This window comes from Meriones unguiculatus, chromosome 3 (genome assembly GCF_030254825.1).
Source record: "Meriones unguiculatus strain TT.TT164.6M chromosome 3, Bangor_MerUng_6.1, whole genome shotgun sequence".
Lineage (NCBI taxonomy): Eukaryota > Metazoa > Chordata > Mammalia > Rodentia > Muridae > Meriones > Meriones unguiculatus.
Window position 1 is genome coordinate 180,179,889 of NC_083351.1, and position 17,805 is coordinate 180,197,693.

General features: G+C 41.7%; 1 protein-coding gene across 1 annotated transcript in view; it reads left to right on the forward strand.

The window, feature by feature from the left end:
- The window catches only part of Hsdl2 (hydroxysteroid dehydrogenase like 2), a 43,951-nt gene that overhangs the window by 20,810 nt on the left and 5,336 nt on the right, over positions 1–17,805 (forward strand). The window contains exons 7-10 of the mRNA XM_021627680.2: positions 4,466–4,660; positions 9,189–9,260; positions 14,028–14,246; positions 16,224–16,352. Coding sequence (XP_021483355.1) covers positions 4,466–4,660; positions 9,189–9,260; positions 14,028–14,246; positions 16,224–16,352 — 615 coding nt within the window. The remainder of the gene's footprint in view (positions 1–4,465; positions 4,661–9,188; positions 9,261–14,027; positions 14,247–16,223; positions 16,353–17,805) is intronic.

Sequence of the window (17,805 nt, forward strand, 5' to 3'; positions counted from 1 at the left end):
AAAACACTTGTAAAATTAAAGCAAAATTAGGAAAATAGTGTGCCTCTGCCACTGAAGAGAGGTTTTAACACTTATTTATTTACACTTTATTTATTTTTATTTTACTTTTTGAGATAGTCTCTCTATTATATAGCCCTGGCTTTCCTAGAACTTGTTCTGAAGACCAGTCTGGCCTCAAACTCACACAGATCCACCTCCCTCCCTCTCTTTCTGAGTACCTGGATTAAAAGGGTGCGCCACCACACTCAGCCAGGCTTTAACCTCTAATAAAGTAGAAAGGTTTCATGGTTTTTTGAAAATGTGTCTTTTTAAAATATTTATTTATTTACTTTACATCCCAATCATAGCCCCCCTCCCTCCTCTCCTCCCAGTCCCGCCCTCCTTCTGTCTCCCCCATATCCTCCCCTTTCCACCTCAGAAAAGGGGAGCCTCCCACCTCCCCCTTCCTGCACATCAAGTTGCATTAGGACTGAGCTCACTATCCTCCACCCGTGGGGGACAGGATTGAAAAGCATGCAAGAAAGACCTTGTCAGAGACAGCCTCCACTCCTTTTGTTAGGGGACCCACAGGAAGATGAAGCTGAGCATCATGTACATTTGTGTAGAGGGCCTAGTTCCAGTCAATCCATGGTCCTCGGTTGGTGTTTCAGTCTCTGCAAGCCCCTTGGGCCGAAATCAGATCCCCACCCTCATTTTCCTCAGCACTCCCTTCCCATTCTGAAGAGGGATCTCTTCCAGCACTTCTTCTGTCTTTTCTATTTTTCCTTCTCAGTGAGATTCAGACACCCTCCCTTGGGCCCTCCTTATTAGTTAGTTTCTTTGGGTCTGTGAATTGTAGTAGAGTTATCCGAGAATGTGGCTTTTGAGCATAGATTTGGAAGTGATTGGAGTTAGCCTTCTTGCCAAGAGAAAAGTGTTCAAAGATGCAGTCGGTGCAAAGACCCTATGGATGGAAATGCCTAGTATCAGGATCCAAGAACAGGAAGGAGACCATTGTAGCTGAAGTAAGGTTCTGAAATCAGTGAGGAAGTGGAGGCCAGACTGGGGACTTAACTGTGTGAAATGAGTGTTGAACCTGGATTCTGAAGAAGCAATAGGGAAAGCCATTTCGAGGTTACTGAAGTAGCAGTCACCGGCGCTGGTGGCCGTGGCGGGCCTGTAGCAGTGAAGGTGGGAAGGCCTGCTGTTGAGGCGGTCTGAAGGCGTCGCACTAGCAGGGTCTGCTGGTGGGTTCAGTGGGGCAGGAGAGAGCTAGGAAATCGTCAGTGAAGACTGCAGGACTTCTGGCCGGAGTAACCCGAACATGGGTTACACCACCGAGGTGAAGAAAGCTTGACATGGAGCAAGGTGGAGAGCAAGATTAGAACTTAACTGGAGACATCATGTTGGAGCGTCCAGGTGGAGACTGGCGGTAGGCAGCTGAGCCTCTGAGCCTGAAGGCTAGCTTGGAGCGCGCGGGTTATCAGCATTGACTGGTAATACAGTCTCAAGATGAGATGGCATCTGAGAAGTAGAGAAAGGACTGTTTGCATTGTAACATGAGCGATTTAAAAGAAGGACCCCACAGGTAAGGTAGGAAGAGGTCACAGTGTGACGTCTTGAAGGCAGGCCACTTGCAGGAAGTGTAGTAAGAGGAAGTGATCAATTGTATCAGTGTTGCTGATAGTTTTTAAAAGATTACGATTCACCATTAGTTTTGATAATCTGTACATCTCCTTTATGTCACTAAAACATTTATAATTTAATGATAGTTTATAAAAGCCTTCCTTACTAGAATGAAAACTCGAGGAAGATGCTGTCTTCTGAGTCCATCTTACTGTAGTCATTGCAGGTTTCAGTGAATATTTTTAAAAGATTTATTTATGTATTTTATGTATATGGGTATTTTATCAAAGACAAGCTTCGACATCAACGGGAAACTGAGGCAGGGCATAGATCCAGTGGCTGGCTGATCACCCAGCAGACTTTCTCTGAAGGTAAAAGGCTGAATTCTATGGGCTGGAAGTGATTGTTATTAACAGGGCTTCCACTGATAGTGATAATTGAGGGGCCAGAATTAATTATTGCTGGCAGTGGGCTAGGGCTGGTGGTAGGTTAGGGCTGGTGGCTACCTAGCAAGGGCCTTCCACTGGTAGTGGCAAGCAGGGGCTAGAACTAGTAGTTCTTAGCAGGGGCTTGCATTGGTGGTGGCAAGCCTCTAAAAAAGAAAGGAGAGAAAAAGACCACACACACACACCACACACACACACACACACACACACACACTCTATGAGGAAGTAAGACAGACTCCAGCAGGTAGGTTCCAACAAGTTTCTTCTTAACTTCACACATATAGATACATACATACGTATGTATGTCCGTACATACATACATACACATTCACACATTGGGTGGGTGGAGCAAACTCCAAACAGCAAGTTTGGGCTATGTATAATAGCCCACCCTGCTATTGTACATATACACACATACACATTTGGTGGATGGAATAAACTCCACGAAGAGCGAGCTCCAACAACATTTATTATTTCTCTCCAGCAAGATCAATCAAGCACTATAAAAATCACAATGTGGTTACTTTCTGTTTTTCTTCAAGTGAATGATTAACAATGAAAAAAACATGTTCCCAGATACCCTTACCATAATAAATGTTTTACATATTATAGATAGATGAGAAACAAACACTAAAAACAAATTATTCCCAAGAACCCATATACCTTTCTTTTCTTTTTTTCTTATTTATTTAATTTATCTTTTCTTCCTCTCTTTCTCTCTTTCTTTCTCTCTTTCTCTCTTTCTTTCTTGACAGCATTTCTCTGTGTAGCCTTTTCTGTCTTGGACTCACTTTGTAGACCAGGCTGGCCTCTAATTTACAGCTATCTGCCTGCCTCTGCCTCCCTGAGTGCTGGGATTACAGGTGTGTGCCACAGAGCATGGCTCCCATATACATTTGTAACTAAGCAACTTGTTATATATTAACAAAGTGTGAGCAAGCAAGGTAATTTCACAGTCAGCTTTTCTTTACCAGCAGGCTGCAACTTACCATTTCTACTTTAAATCTTTAAGGTGTGCACCTACTCATTAATAATTTTTATTAAATCATATCAGGAAGCTAAGACTCTACAAGTCTAGGAGAGTACTTGCCTAGTGTATATAAGGCCTGTGTTCAAACCTCTGCACCAAAAAATGAGAGAAAAAAAAAATCCAGCAGCTTAAATTGGCAAAAAGACCAAAGTCAGAGTTCACCCATCCAGGCTCCTTCCACCCAACATTCCAGTGAACCTGAAGTACTGAGCAGCTCAGATGAAGTGGGAAATGAGAGCCAACAACCTGGAATGTTGGGTGGAAGGAGCCTGGGAGGAGACAAAGGAGGGGGCCACAGCTGGGATACAAAAGTAAATAAATTGTAATAATGAAAGAAAGAAAGAGAGAGAGAGAGAGAGAGAGAGAGAGAGAGAGAAAGAAAGAAAGAAGAAAGAAAGAAAGAAACAGAAGAACTTTTAAATATCAGGTTTACATTAAAGCCATAAGGCAGTTAAACTCAACTGCCTGGTCAGACAGGATAGACACCAGAAGTGGTAAAAGAGAAGGAACAGTATGGGAGCTTACTATAGAGGGTCCTCTGAAAGGCTCCACCCAACAAGTCATCAAAGCAGATGCTGAGACTCACAGCCAAACTTTGGGCAGAGCACAGGGAGTCGTGTGGAAGAAGAAGTGGGGATAGAAGGACATGGAGGGGACGGGAGCCCCCAAGGAGACTAACAAAGCTAAAAAATCTGAGCCCAGGTGGTCCTGCAGAGACTGATGTATCAACCAAAGACCATGCATGGAGAGTACCTAGACTTCCTGCTCAGATGTAGCTGATTGGAAACTCAGTCTCTATGTGGGTATCCGAGTTAGGAGAGCAGGGGCTGCCTCGGTCATGAACTCGATTGCCTGCTCTTTAATCACTTGCCCATAGCAATATGGTCTTGCCAGGCCACAGAAGAATAGGATCCAGGCAGTCCTGGTGAGACTTGATAAGCTATGGGCAGATGACAGAGCAGGAGAACTCCCTGCTTCAGTGGACTAGGGGAAGAGGATAGGGGGGAAGTAGGAGGGAGGATGCGACTGGGGGAGTTGAGGAAGGGGCTTCAATTGGGATATATAATGAATAAAGTGTGAAAAAGGTAAAAATTAAAAAATAAATAAAATAAAAAATCAGAGGAGGTGCTTTTCCTGAAGGACTTCTGCAAGTGCAGTCTGTGCCGAGTAACAGCCGTATTTGTCTCCTTGTCACCTGTCCCACCCAACTCTGTCTCTAGAACATTTAGCGACTTTCTTGACCTTACTTTATTTTTTATCACCTGAGAAAGAAATTGACCTTGGTAGTTTTGAACAGTAGTTGTCTGTTGTTATTTCCATATCTTACGGAGTCGTGTGTGTGTGTGTGTGTGTGTGTGTGTGTGTGTGTGTGTGTTCTCCACAGCCATACACACTGCTGCTATGGATATGCTGGGAGGAACTGGTATTGAAAGCCAATGTAGGAAAGTTGACATCATCGCGGATGCTGCATATTCCATTTTCAAAAGGCCAAAAAGTTTTACTGGCAACTTTATCATTGATGAAAATATCTTAAAAGAAGAAGGAATACAAGATTTTGATGTATATGCAATTACACCAGGTAATACTTACAGGTATTGAAAGCGTTAATGTTTTCCCATATTTTATGCAATGTTGTATGTGTGTTTGTGACATTATAAAGTGAGTATATTCTTTTACAAGTTATTTTCCATTGAAGGAAAACCTCACACCATCTCTACCTTAAAAAAAGTCAAAAACAAACAGAAGTGAAAATTAGGGCTTTTGAAATTACATGATGATGTAGAAGGTTGGTTCAGTTATTCACTCCCATTAGGAAGTGAACATTTAAAAGGAAACTGAACTTTTAAAAGTTACTCTGCTGGGTGTGGTAGTGCACGCCTGTAATCCCAGCACTCGGGAAGACAAGAGACAGGTGGATCTCTGTGAGTTCGAGGCCAGCTGGTCTATAGACTGAGTCCAGGAAAGCTAAGGCTACACAGAGAAACCCTGTCTCAAAACAAACAAAGAATAAAAAAGTTACTCCTAGAAATCAGAGTGAAGATTTTATTTAGATGCATGACAGATGATACAGGAGTAGAGTTCTTTATTTTTTTTAATTAAATTATTTTTTAAGACATGCATAAGAATGCTCTATTTGCATGTGTACTGGCATGACAGAAGAGGGCATCAGACAGCAAGAGAGCATCAGATCCCATTATAGATGGTTGTGAGCCATTATGTGGTTGCTGGGATTTGAACTCAGGACCTCTGGAAAAGCAGCCAATGCTCTTAACCACTGAGCCATCTTTCCAGTACCCTCTCCCCTTTTTTGTTTTTCAAGACAGGGTCTGTCTGTAGCCCTGGCTGTCCTGGAACTTGCTCTGTAGACCCAGCTAGCCTCTAACTCACAGAGATCTGCCTGTCTTTGCCTCCTGAGTGCTGAGATATTTATACATATATGTGCCACCGTTGCCCAACTGAAATGTTTGTTTTCTTAAGAACAATCTTGTAGACTATGAAGATGAATGAGCAGGTCTGTCTTATAAATAGTGGTCCGATTTGAAAATTTCCAGAACTCTCCACCGTCCACTGTTTAAAATAATTTCCTTTGAAATTATAGATGGCTGTGGTAATGGTTTTTTCTTATATGTAATATATTTACACTAAGCAGGGTGCACTGGTCTCCACTACAATCTCAGCTACTCAGGAGGCTGAGGTGGGAGGGTGGTAAGAGCCCAGGAGTATAGATCCCCCCTGAGCAACAGAGACCTTTCTCTAAAAAAACAAACAAAGATATATTCTAAATAGAAAATTTAGCTAAAACCTGGGAATTCTATTTGCACATAAATGTATTTTAAGTGTTACTCATGAACCTAAGCTTGTAGATGAGCAAACTACATGTTCGTTTGGCTTATTCCCTCAGTTCCAATTGAATAGCTCCTGTCATTTTACAGAGCCGCTCTACATGTGCTGTCTGGGTAACCTCTGAGCGAAGCAGCCGTGCCTGGGGCTGGAGCAATGGTTGTTGCCAGGGGACAGCAGCCTAGTTAATGTGCACTCAGGTGCATGTGCGTAGCACGTGTGCACGCATGCACGCATGCACGCACACACGCACACACAAAATGAAAATAAATCTAGCTGGGTGTAGTGGCAATTGCCTTTAATCTCAGCAACTCAGGGAAACAGAATGGGGCAGATCTCTGTGATTTTAAGGCCAGCCCGATCTACAAGACAAGCTCTAGGCCAGCCAAGGCTACATAGTAAGACCCTATCTGAAAAAAATTAAAAATGTAAAATAAATCTAGAAAGCATTTGGCAGGGCAGCTCAGACTGAGTGCAACCCCTGCTTCTTACCCGCTTAGTGGTGCTGAGTGTGTCACCTGCTTTCTTGAGTCCCAATTTCCTTATTAAAAGTGAGGAAATAATTTTTCTGGAGAGGATTTTAGAACCATTTGCGAAATGTGCACAGTGCTCTTGCAGAGTGCTTGGCATGTGCAGTGTTCAGTAGTTAATATCTGCAAATAGTAAAACAGGGTCAAAGCTATTCTAGCACTTTGCCTGTGGGTAGATGGATACTATGTGGGAGGAGCTGAAGGAGATGCACTCAGATCCTCTGGATCCGGAACACTGTAAGTATTCCTGTTAGGGCTTTCGTGTCAGTGGGTATTGTTCTGGGGACGCACCAATAGACTTTGCACATTCCAGCAAGTACACTCCTACCCTTGAGCTATATTTCTAGCCTTGGCTTCTGAGTCAGCGCCTCACCATGCAGTTCAGGTTGGCGAACTCACGATCCCGTCTCTGCTTCCTTAGCTCTGGATGACAGGTATGTACCACCACCACCTGGCTCATTTCAGGTTTTTAAGACATGATGTTATTATATAGAGATTGTAAAATTTGTCTTCTGCAATCTTAGGACTTGGGGGTGAAAGGAGGAGGAACACAGGTTGAGGCCAGCTTCAGCTGTATAGCAAGATCCTGTCTCCTTCCCGCAAAATCATGCCAAGTATCAAGAACTACATAGATGAAGTACTGTGGTTTTAGGATATAACAAAAATTAGGTTACGCTTGCCCTAGGTGGGGGAGGGGAAGCCTACAATTTTGAAGGCTCTATGACCCTTAGATCCTTTCATGTACATGTCATATAGTTGTCAGATTATATTAAGATAATACTTAGATAGTTAACTTATTTTCTATCCATAACTGTTAGTTGATAAAAAGGCTCAGTGAAAGAAAATAACTTAGTGGGGCTGGAGAGATCGCTCAGAGGTTAAGAGTATTGTCTGCTCTTCCAGAGGTCCTGAGTTCAATTCCCAGCACCCACATGGTGGCTCACAACCATCTATAATAAGATCTGGTGTCCTCTTCTGTCATGCAGATGTGCATGCAAATAGAGCACTCATATGTGAAATAAAGAAATAAACCTTTAAAAAGAAAAGAAAAGAACTTAGCTTTAGTTTTCATGATGGCAGAAAGAAATGAAAGAGAAAAGATCCAAATACATGTATGCTAAGAAGTAAGACCTTAATTACTCTCCCCTGCTTTCAAGGGCTGGTCAAGTAAGAAATTAAATGTTGAGCACATTGGAGGGAGGTGGGATGAAAGGATTATAGGGATAATAAGGATTCAGGCTCCTGGATTAGTCAGAAGGCCAGTGAACAATTATGGCAGACAGAGTTTTTAAAGAACATACAGAAGCCAGGTGTGGTGGTGCATGCCTTTAATCCCAACACTCAGGAGGCAAAGGCAGGCAGATCTCTGTGAGTTCAAAGCCTGCCTGGTCTGCATAGTGAGTTCCAGGATAGACAGGGCTCTGTAGACTAACCCTGTCTCAAAAAAAAAAAAAAAAAAAAAATCAAAATAATAATAACAACAACATATAAATAATGAATTAAACATGGTGTTTTCATATATAGTTTGTTCTTAGTGATCTTCTTGTTCCACTTTCCCCATCTCCCTGTACAGTACTAAAATTCATAAAGAAGCACAAAAGACCCCAAGTAGCCACATCCACACTCTGCAGAACAATGCTGGTGGTATCACAACACTTGACATAAAACTATACTACAGAGCAGTAGTAACAAAGACATGGTTCTGGCACAAAAGCTGACATGTAGGCCAGAGTGAAATTGAAGATCTGGACATATACCACATAGCTGCAGTCACCTAATTTTTGACAAAGGCTTTAAAAATTAGGAGCGGGGAAAGGCAGCCTCTTCAACAAATGGTGCTTAGAAAATAAAAAGAACTGTAAAAATCAAATACCCCCTCAGTAAATGGGTTAATGAATTGAATGGACAGTTCGATGAAAGAAAAGACAGGTTAGTTGAACACATCAGTTCTCCAGCCAGGAGAGTGGTACATGTCTTTAGTTCCAGCACTTAGGAGGCAGTGAGTTCAAGGACAGCATGGTCTACACAAGTGAAATTATGTTTCAGAAAACAAAAAGAAAAGAAATAGAGAGCAGACCTTCGGGGTCTAGGGAAATGGTTGAACATGGAAAATGCCTGCTGCGCAATGGTGACGATTTGAGTTTGGATACTTAGTCTCTGTGTAAAAAGCTGAGTGTATTTTGTACGATTCTAATCCCAGAGCTGGGGCGCCATGGTAAGTGAATCAGTGAGAGACTGTAAAAGTGGCGGAGAGTGACAGAGGAAGACACTTGATGTGGACCCCTGGCTGCCGCAAACACGCAGGTCCAGGGTGTGCACAGCTACACGTGCACACACAGCGCATGTGTGTCCGCACACACAAGCAGGCACCTGGCCGTTCTTACCTGTGCTTGTGATACCCAGCGCTTGGGAGGCAGGAGCAGGGCTGCTGCAAGCTTGCTCCTCTCTACAGGAGTTCCCGGCTAGCCAGGACTAGCAAGGCTTTGTCAGAAAAAAAAATGAGACAGAAGGTTAGGTCTGAAGAGGAAATTTCTCATAAGAGAGGAGGATAACTACTGAGTTACTGGGAAAAATGAGTAAATTAGATCAAATAGTTCAATATTTGTCTAGGGGCTCTTTCTATAGTCAAGGATTCTTTTTAAGATGAATTTTATTAAAAAGTTTTAAAATCTTAATATAGTATAATAATTACTATATAATTATTCTAACTTGATTATATGGGGGTTCATTTTTCAGGCCATCCCTTGCTACCAGATTTCTTCTTAGATGACCACCCAGATACATATATAAAGGAAATCGAATCACCTGGTAAGATTCTAGAGCACATTTTATTTTATTTTATTTTTTTGCTTTGCCTGCATGTATATCTGTACACCAAGTATAAGCATACCTGGTGCTGCAGAGGCCAGGAGACAGTGCTGGATTCCCAAGTGGACTGGAGTTAGAGATGGTCGCGAGCTGCCACATAAAGGCCGGAAATTGAACTGGGCCCTCTGGAAAAGTAGCCAGGGTTCTTAACTGCACCAGGATTCTAGAGCGTATTCTATGTGTATGGATGAATGTGTATATGAATGTACATGGTCTCACTGTGTAACCTTGGCTGGTCTCAGACTTCTAGAGATCCACCTGTCTGTGTCTTCCAAATGCTGGGATTAAAGGTGTGTATAACATGTCTGGGTAAATCAAATTTTAAATAGGAAACTACAATCACTAACTTACTTTTTCTTCTAAAATATAGAATTGCTGTTGTAACAATGCTATTTTTCCCTCTGCTTCTAGTATGGTGGTTCCCATCCTTCTTGGTGGTGCAGCCCATTAATACAGTTCCTCATATTGTGGTGAACCACAGCTATAAAATTATTTGTTGCTACCTCTTAACTAATTTTGCTAATGTTATGAATTGTAATGTAAATATCCGATATGACAGACATCTGATATGGGACCCCTGGGAAAGGTTGTTGACCCCAAAGGGGTCTTGACCAACAGGTTGAGAACCATTGCTCTAAACCATTCTGTAACTTAAATATACATTATGTACAGTTCTCAGTTAACCCTAGAAAAAGGCGTTTTTTTGTTTTGTTTTTGCAGCTGTCCCAAGTTTTATTTCTTTGACAGCTGTCTTTAAGTGTTTTATGTTGATATTTGGAGAAAAATGTATCATGTTGAAGTATATCTAACACAATTTTTAATTTGTACTATTATCTATGAAGGGAGTTAATTTCAAAGGAAGTTTTGGGCATACCTTTTTTTTTTTTTTAATCTTTGTGATCTATTTAGCATACCATCTGTGGTTTACTGAAACACAAGAAACATTTTGTAATAAAAGTTTTTAAGAACGAATTTTCTCTGTGCCTTTGATATCTGTAGAACCCTGATGCTTTTACAGCCAAACTTTATTTCCAGATTAGTTCTATCTTTTATGTGTCTGTGTGTTATCTAAATTTTTGAACAAGTTAAAAAAAATAGATAATAAAAGGACATTTTTTTATACAATAAAGAAAATAAGAGCCATAGAAAAGAAAAGTAGTGAGGTCTACAACACAGAGAATGCTGGTTTAAAAGTTAGATCTTTAATTCATCAGGAGAGAAAAACCAAGAAAACAAGATCATCAGTTTTTTTCTGAAAAGGCTTCTTACAGAATGGTCGGAACCAGACTCTTAAACCCTTGAGTCTGGCCTTCAAGGCAAGAGACCTCAGGTCCTGTTTTTTGCCCAAACCCCTAAAATTGGATTTATCTTTTGAAGGGAGACACGTGAATTGAATTTGTCTATCACATTTCAAACAAGAACCATTTAGTTGGTCATCTTCTCCATCACATGTGGCCTATGTGTGATTGCTGTAGCCGCTTGTTCATGTGCATTGTTTAATACTGAAGACTGTACCGGAGCTGCAGAGCCGACAGCAGGTGGCAGAACCAGGATGTAGATTCTTGTTTCTCTGTTTCCAAAGTCTGTGCTTTTTTGTTGTTGTTGTTGTTTTGTTTTTTTGACACAGGGTTTCTCTCCAAAGCCTGTGGCTTTAACCAGTTACATAGCTGGTATTCCTAAAGGCTGAATTCTTAAAAGTCCCCAATAGTGCCAAATATTAATTTATAATGAGCAGTTGCCACCTCAGGGACTAAACGTGTAACTGCTGTGTTCAGCACATTCTCCCCCTTTGGGCGTAATTAACGAGGAACAGTATCATCATGAAAAGGGCATTTGCGATTGTGCAGTCAGAACAAGAGGGGTTAAGAGTGAAATGTCAGCCACTGACATTAGGCTTTGATGGGTAGATTTGTCTTGATGAACTTTCATTACAGAAATGCTCTACTTCTCACCCTTGAGGTCAGATGCTCCTTCTTTGGCAGCCTTCTCCATATAGTGCTAGTGCTAGAGAGAACATTATGTTCCATAGTTCTTTTCGCTTTTCTTATGTCATCACTAGCAGTTATAATCAGCATTTCCTGTCGGCATAGTTGTGTGCTTACACAGACAGGGGCTAGTATATCTGGTCTGGGGTTCAACTTACCTTTGCCAGCTGGCTTTTCATATGTGTATCCAGATACATTGCATTTTTACTATATATCTTAATGCAAAAGGCTTGGTGTGGAGCCCTCATTTTTCTGGTGAGAGGTTCACATTGCTTTCGAATCCACTGCTGATCGCAGCCCCTGCTGAGAGTTGGCTGTACCTTTTCTGGAATTTGTTCTCCATGTGCACACACATGCACACACACATGCACTCACACACATCATTTTGTTGTTCATTCCTTATCTCTGCTCCCTGCTGGAACACAGAGAGCCTACTTAGTTCTTTCTAGTTTATTTTATTTGCTTATAGTTTGGGTTGCTCATGTTCTGGTAGCTCTTAGTTTTCTGAACTATGCATTCCTAGGTTGGCTGCCCCTTTTCCTGTAGTTAAAGCACCCTTGGTTATTCATCTTCTTTCATTTTCTTCTGTATTTGGGGAAACCTTGTCAGATTTATCCTTGTATTACAGAGAATAATCTGTTAAGATTCTCTACAGTTTTATTTCTGTTCAGTTGTGTATATTAAGAACAGTGTCACAGCCAGTGGTGGTGGTGCACACCTTTAATTCCAGCACTTGGCAGGCAGAGGCAGGCGGAGCTCTGTGAGTTCAAGGCCAGCCTCGTTTACAAAGTAAGTCCAGGACAGCCAAGGCTACACAGAGAAACCCTGTCTCAAAAAACAAAACAGAAACAAAAAGAAACAAACAAACAAAAAACAATGTCACTGCTTGGCTGTTGTTTCTCAGTTTCTGCTTTTAGACTTACGTCCTCTTGTTGCAGCTAGGTCCGTGGTCTCCAGCACCCACTTCACAGCGTGTTGGTAAGACCTGCTGCTTCAGAGCAGCTTCAGGCTCACTACAGAATTAGAGGAAGGCTCCAGACAGCCCTCCATGCCCCGTGCCTGATGTGGCCTCCCCCACCCTGCTCCACAGTGTGTGCTTGTTACAGTCGAGACCAAGACATCATAAGAATAGCTTTCATGTGAAAAAAAATTTTAGTTTCATAGGAAATTGCTTGTATAAATTGACTTTGGATTTTTTTCAGCATAATTTACTCCTCCCTCAGTATGATACTGTTTTCACAGCATCCAGTTATTTTATTCTTGTTAATCTGTTCTCTTATAGGAGATTTTCTGGAGCTAGTGGAATGAGACGGCAGGAATATATTTGTTGCTTTTGCTCCACTCTGCCCTTCTGATGAAATTCCTTTCTTTGTGGATTCTCAGCTAGGGCCATGGCACAAGGCTGACATAGGTCCATCCTCACCTCTACTAAGAAAATTCCTCTTCTTGCCTTTCCAATTTATGTGTACATATAGATACCACGTGTGTACCTGCTGAGACTAGAAGAGGACATTTCATCCCCTGCAACTTAAGTTACAGATGTTGAGACATCTCTTTAGCACGTGCCTTCCCATTTTGATCAGTCTAGCTGTGTGCATGTACTTCCCTTGAAGCACCACCACAGAATTCCTTCCTACCATAGGGTTCACTGCAGGGCTGCTTTCCCATAGGCTCTCCCACCCCAACTCCCTTCCCCACTCCTCTTCAACTGTCTGTTTTTCTCCTTCGGGAGCTATGAGCTTTGAACTTGGATTTAAAAGATGAGAAAGAAGAATACTGTTGAGCCATTCTTGAAAAGTAGCATCTGTCAAACAGAGGGATAAACCTAGACTCTGATCCAGAGGCTTAAATATGCTAGTGCCTTCTCCTTTATTTAAAGAGGTTGAGTTTGAGATCTTTCATGAGCCAAAGCACAAGCAGGCCTATGTTTATTATGCTGAGTCTGTGTACCATAGTTACTTCCTAGAGCCATATCATAGGTTGTATGTGGGTCTAAGTGTGTGTGTGTATCTGTATCCTATGCCAAAGTTTAAAGCCAAAGCCTTGTACATGCTAAGTAAATGTTTTAAAAATGTGATATATCTGTAGCCCTATTTCAGTAGATTAAAAATTATTTGTTGGTGTGTGTGTGTGCACACATGTGAGTGCAAGTACATGCAAGCATGAACACATGGGTATGAATGTTGCATGTCGCACATGTGGAAGTGGGAGACTTCTTAGGAGATGGTTCTTTCCTGACACCTATAGGATTTGAAGATGAAACTTCTTATGTGGGGAAGGATTAGGTGAATACATTTTACTTACAGACAAGTAATATTTACTTGGCTATTAATTCAAGCCAAGTCTTGCATATCTTCATCTTCCTTACCATGGCATCTTTTTCTCGTTTGGTTTTATAACCTATATGGATGGCCTATATAGGTTATAAAACCAAACACTGTATTGTTTAGGAGCAGCTTTGTTAGGTTTGGGCGTTAGTAACCTATTTTAAAAGCCAGCCTTTTACTTACGAGAGCTAGCTTCTTAACATTCACAGCCACACATGACATGGTTGGCTGCTTTTCCCATCAGCTAGCTCTATGCTTGTAGATACCACTTAATCCATTGAAAATCATTTGGCCAAATGGGCTATTTGGTAGCAAGTCTGCCTGGCGTTAGCTGTGTTTTGGGCCTTACACTACCAAGGCTTTTTAAGTCTGTTTATGTAAATTATCTTTTGCAGACCCTGAGCCAGAAGTAATAGCAGAGAAGCCGCAGCCACAGCTGCAATCACATCCGCAGCCACAACCACACCCAGAGCCTCAACCACAGCCGCAACCGAAGCTGCAGCCACCGCCACCACATTTTGGAGCCGTGGAAGAAACATTTAGAATAGTTAAGGACTCTCTCAGTGATGAAGTTGTTAAAGCCACACAAGCTGTCTATCAGTTTGAACTCTCAGGTGAGGACTGAGTCCGATGATCTGGAGCTTTTATGAAACAGTGAGAAGAAGATTTTGTTGGAAGAAAATCAGCTCTTGACACCTGGATAGTTAGCTATGTCTAGAACTATTGAATATAGATGCTCAAAAACAGCAAGGAACTATCAGTTTGTATTTTTGAGTTAAGATTTGTTTGTATGGAAACAAACATGGGTAGAATACATTTTCATGGCATATACTTTCAGTGTTAAATAACTCCTTGGCATAGATGATAGGAAGTCCTACATAGATGGACATATGCATTGTGACAGGTAATGTAATAATTTAGCAGTTGTGGGCAGCTAACCATTTTTATTTTTGAGTTAGGCCAGTATGAATATAATAAAAACCTCTGCAATGAGCCAGGCATGATGGCACACTCCTTTAATCTTAGCACTCAGTGGGGGGGATGGCAGCAGAAGCAGGTGGATCTCTATGAGTTTGAGGCCAGCCTGGTTTAAAGAGTTAGTAGCTAGGGCTATTTTAGAGAGAGTCTGTCTTAAAAAATAAACAAAACCAAAAACCTCTTTACATGTTTTTCGATATAATAAAAAGTAACATAGGCTAATGGTAGTTTTAAGCACTGCTTTCTTTAGTTCTTTTATATGCAAACTTTCTCATCCTTTATGCTGTTCTCTGCCTTTTCAAAATCTATCATTCTCTCTTTTTGTTTCTGAATTTGTGGTCTGTCGCTTCAGTCATTTTTTTGTGTTGAAGTCCTAAGCTTGAACCCTTCCTGCTTATGTCATGACTTATCTATCAAAGATTAGTTTGGGATGAATCAAACTATCTGGTTGCCCAGAGTTGCAAAATCTTGTTATACAAGAACCAAAACAATAACATCAGCTGGACTTGTGGAGATTCATTTGTTATCTCTTTAGAGAGGTCAAAGCAGCATCTTAGACTTTTCTCCTGTCATTTGCTGCCTCATTTTCCACAAAATATTTTCAAAAAACCTGCAGCTAGCAGTGACTTCAGCTTCCTGCCATCACATGTAAATCAGCCTTCATAGGCCCTCCTTTTCTTCCCTGTACCCCGGAGTGTAGCTCCCCGCCAGTGCACCGCAAGCTTCCTTAACTGGACCTAGACTCTTCCTCAGATGCAGAGTTTGATCCAGTAGGTCAGGGGTGTCCCTGAGTGTCTCCATTTCTGACAGACCGTGACAGTAAAGTAGTTCATGGATGACGCTAGTAGTATTAGAGTTAGAGATCCCATTTCCTCTGGCTCCTCAGGGATTGTCCTGCTAACTCCTGCTAACTGTACCTTTTCTTCAATTTCTGCACCCTGCAGCCTCCTTTCCAGCAGTTATTTTAATGTTTTCACTGATAGTCTATCTTTAAAACAGAATCTAACAGTATTGCCAAACCATGCTCCCTGTCTTTCTTTCAGAGCCACACTGTATTTTTACCTGAAGCCCACTCTATGGAACATACTTTTCTCCCTCCAATTTTTCTTAGTTCCACAGAATCTGTTTTCCCCACAGTCCTAGATGATGGCTGTTTCCCCAGTGGCTATTTGTCATCCCTCCCTGTAACTCCTCTGTAGGCTCTGAGGCTGTTGACCACTCCTTCCTTCTGCAAATACCCCCTCTCCCTGGCTTCCTCCTTAACAGTCTCTGTTTATTCCCCACTTCTCAAAGTGAGCTGTTATATCCATAGACACTGAGCCATGTCCCTTGTTCCAGCCCCTCTTAAGCATTGTAGTAACTTGAGTGTGAATTTTACTGCTCCAGCTTTGCACTTCCTCTGTTAACACACCTGCACCACCTCTGATGCCTCTTTGGAGAAGAACCTGGCTTTTCTTTTTGCTATTGAATTATCTTCAGAACCTAGCGCAGTACTTGGATTTTAATAAGTGCTAAGTTGATGGTAGCCTGAGGATTTTAACCAGGACAGCATGGTAGAAGATGGCTACACAGTAGTGATAATTATGTTTATTTCCACATGTTTGTCTCTACAGGTGAAGATGGAGGCACATGGTTTCTTGATCTGAAGAATAAAGTTGGGAAAGTTGGGCATGGAGAGCCCCCTGACCGGGCGGACGTAGTGATGAGTATGACTACTGATGATTTTGTCAAAATGTTTTCAGGTGAGTTGTCAACTCTTTTAGATCACTTGCTTCAAATGGAAACTTTTGGAAATTCCACTTTCTTTTTTTCCAGATAATCAAGGTTCAGAAATGTTCCTAACAATGGGAGCTCTCTGTGCAGGTAGTCTTGGGAAAGCTGCTCATAGGCTGCCCCTGCTCCCACTTCTGCCTCATCTGACTAACGGGAAATTGATGGTGACCTTTCTTTTCTCATCACTGAGAAGAGAGCCGTCAGCCTGAATGAAGCTACTGCACTTTGAAGGTGTGGGCCGGAGTCATAGAGAAGTCAGCAGCAGCTCCCTCGAGCCTCCCCAGGTGCCATAAAGGAGCCAGGAGCCAGCTCTCTTACGCCCTTGTGCCTTGATTTTGTGAAATCTCTATCCCAGGGAATCTTTTGCATGATTTTATATTCTGCTCAGTTAGCTCTAAAAAAGTCAAAATAGTTTTAAGGGTGATTTGTTCTATTTTATTCTCTTAGAATATTACTCAAACTGGTAAGTTAACATAAATTCTTAAAAAAAAAATAGCAACACTACTCTTAACTAAGACATTATAATATTCTAATCTAAAATTAATTGTAGCTAGGTGCAGTGTCGCACACCTGTGATCCCAGCACTTGGTGAGGCAGAGGCAGAGGCAGCAGATCTCTGAGTTTGAGGCCAGCCTGGTCTACAGAGTGAGTCCAGGACAGCCAGGGCTACATAAAGAAACTGTCTCAAAAGAATAATTGTAATGAATTATAAAGTTACTCATATGTTCTCTCCTTCCACCTTTATGTGAGTCCTGAGAGTGCAAATCAGGTTGTCGGCTTACACAGTGCTTTTACCCACTGAGCCATCTTGAAGGTCACTCTTGCTCTTAGTTATTCTGTTCTGACTGACCTTCTAATCAGTGGATTGGGCATCAGTGGCTTCCTTTGCTTTGCTTTAATACAGGATTTCATGTAGTCTAAGCTGGCCTGGAAAACTGTATAGCTGAGGATGACTTGAACTAACCCTTTACCCATGTTAAGAGTTAGCATCACTGCTCTTGGCTCCATGGCTTCTTTAGCTTTTCCTTATATATAAGCCCGAGATAGTGAGCTTTCTTTCTCTTTCTGTGACTGTAGTCTTGCATTTGCCAGAGTTCCCTAAGACATGAGTTTTGAGGCACATTTTATACCTATACCGGGAACATTCTGCCTTTGTCATTTCATTCTGCTTATCAGCTTTCCTTTATATGGGTACAGTTTCGACTGTGGAGTCTAAGAAGTCTCCTTTTAGAGATCGTAACTATTTCTATGACTATTTGTGTAGAAGCATGCAGTATAATACAAAACCTAAAGTAACAAATCTCTTTTTAGCCAGTAGAGGCCACTGTGTGGCAAAGCAGTAAGTAATAAACTTTTGATGGGCTCAGTGGCACATGCCTGTCCTCTCAGTTTTTTAGGGAGCTGAGGCTCAGGAGGATTGCT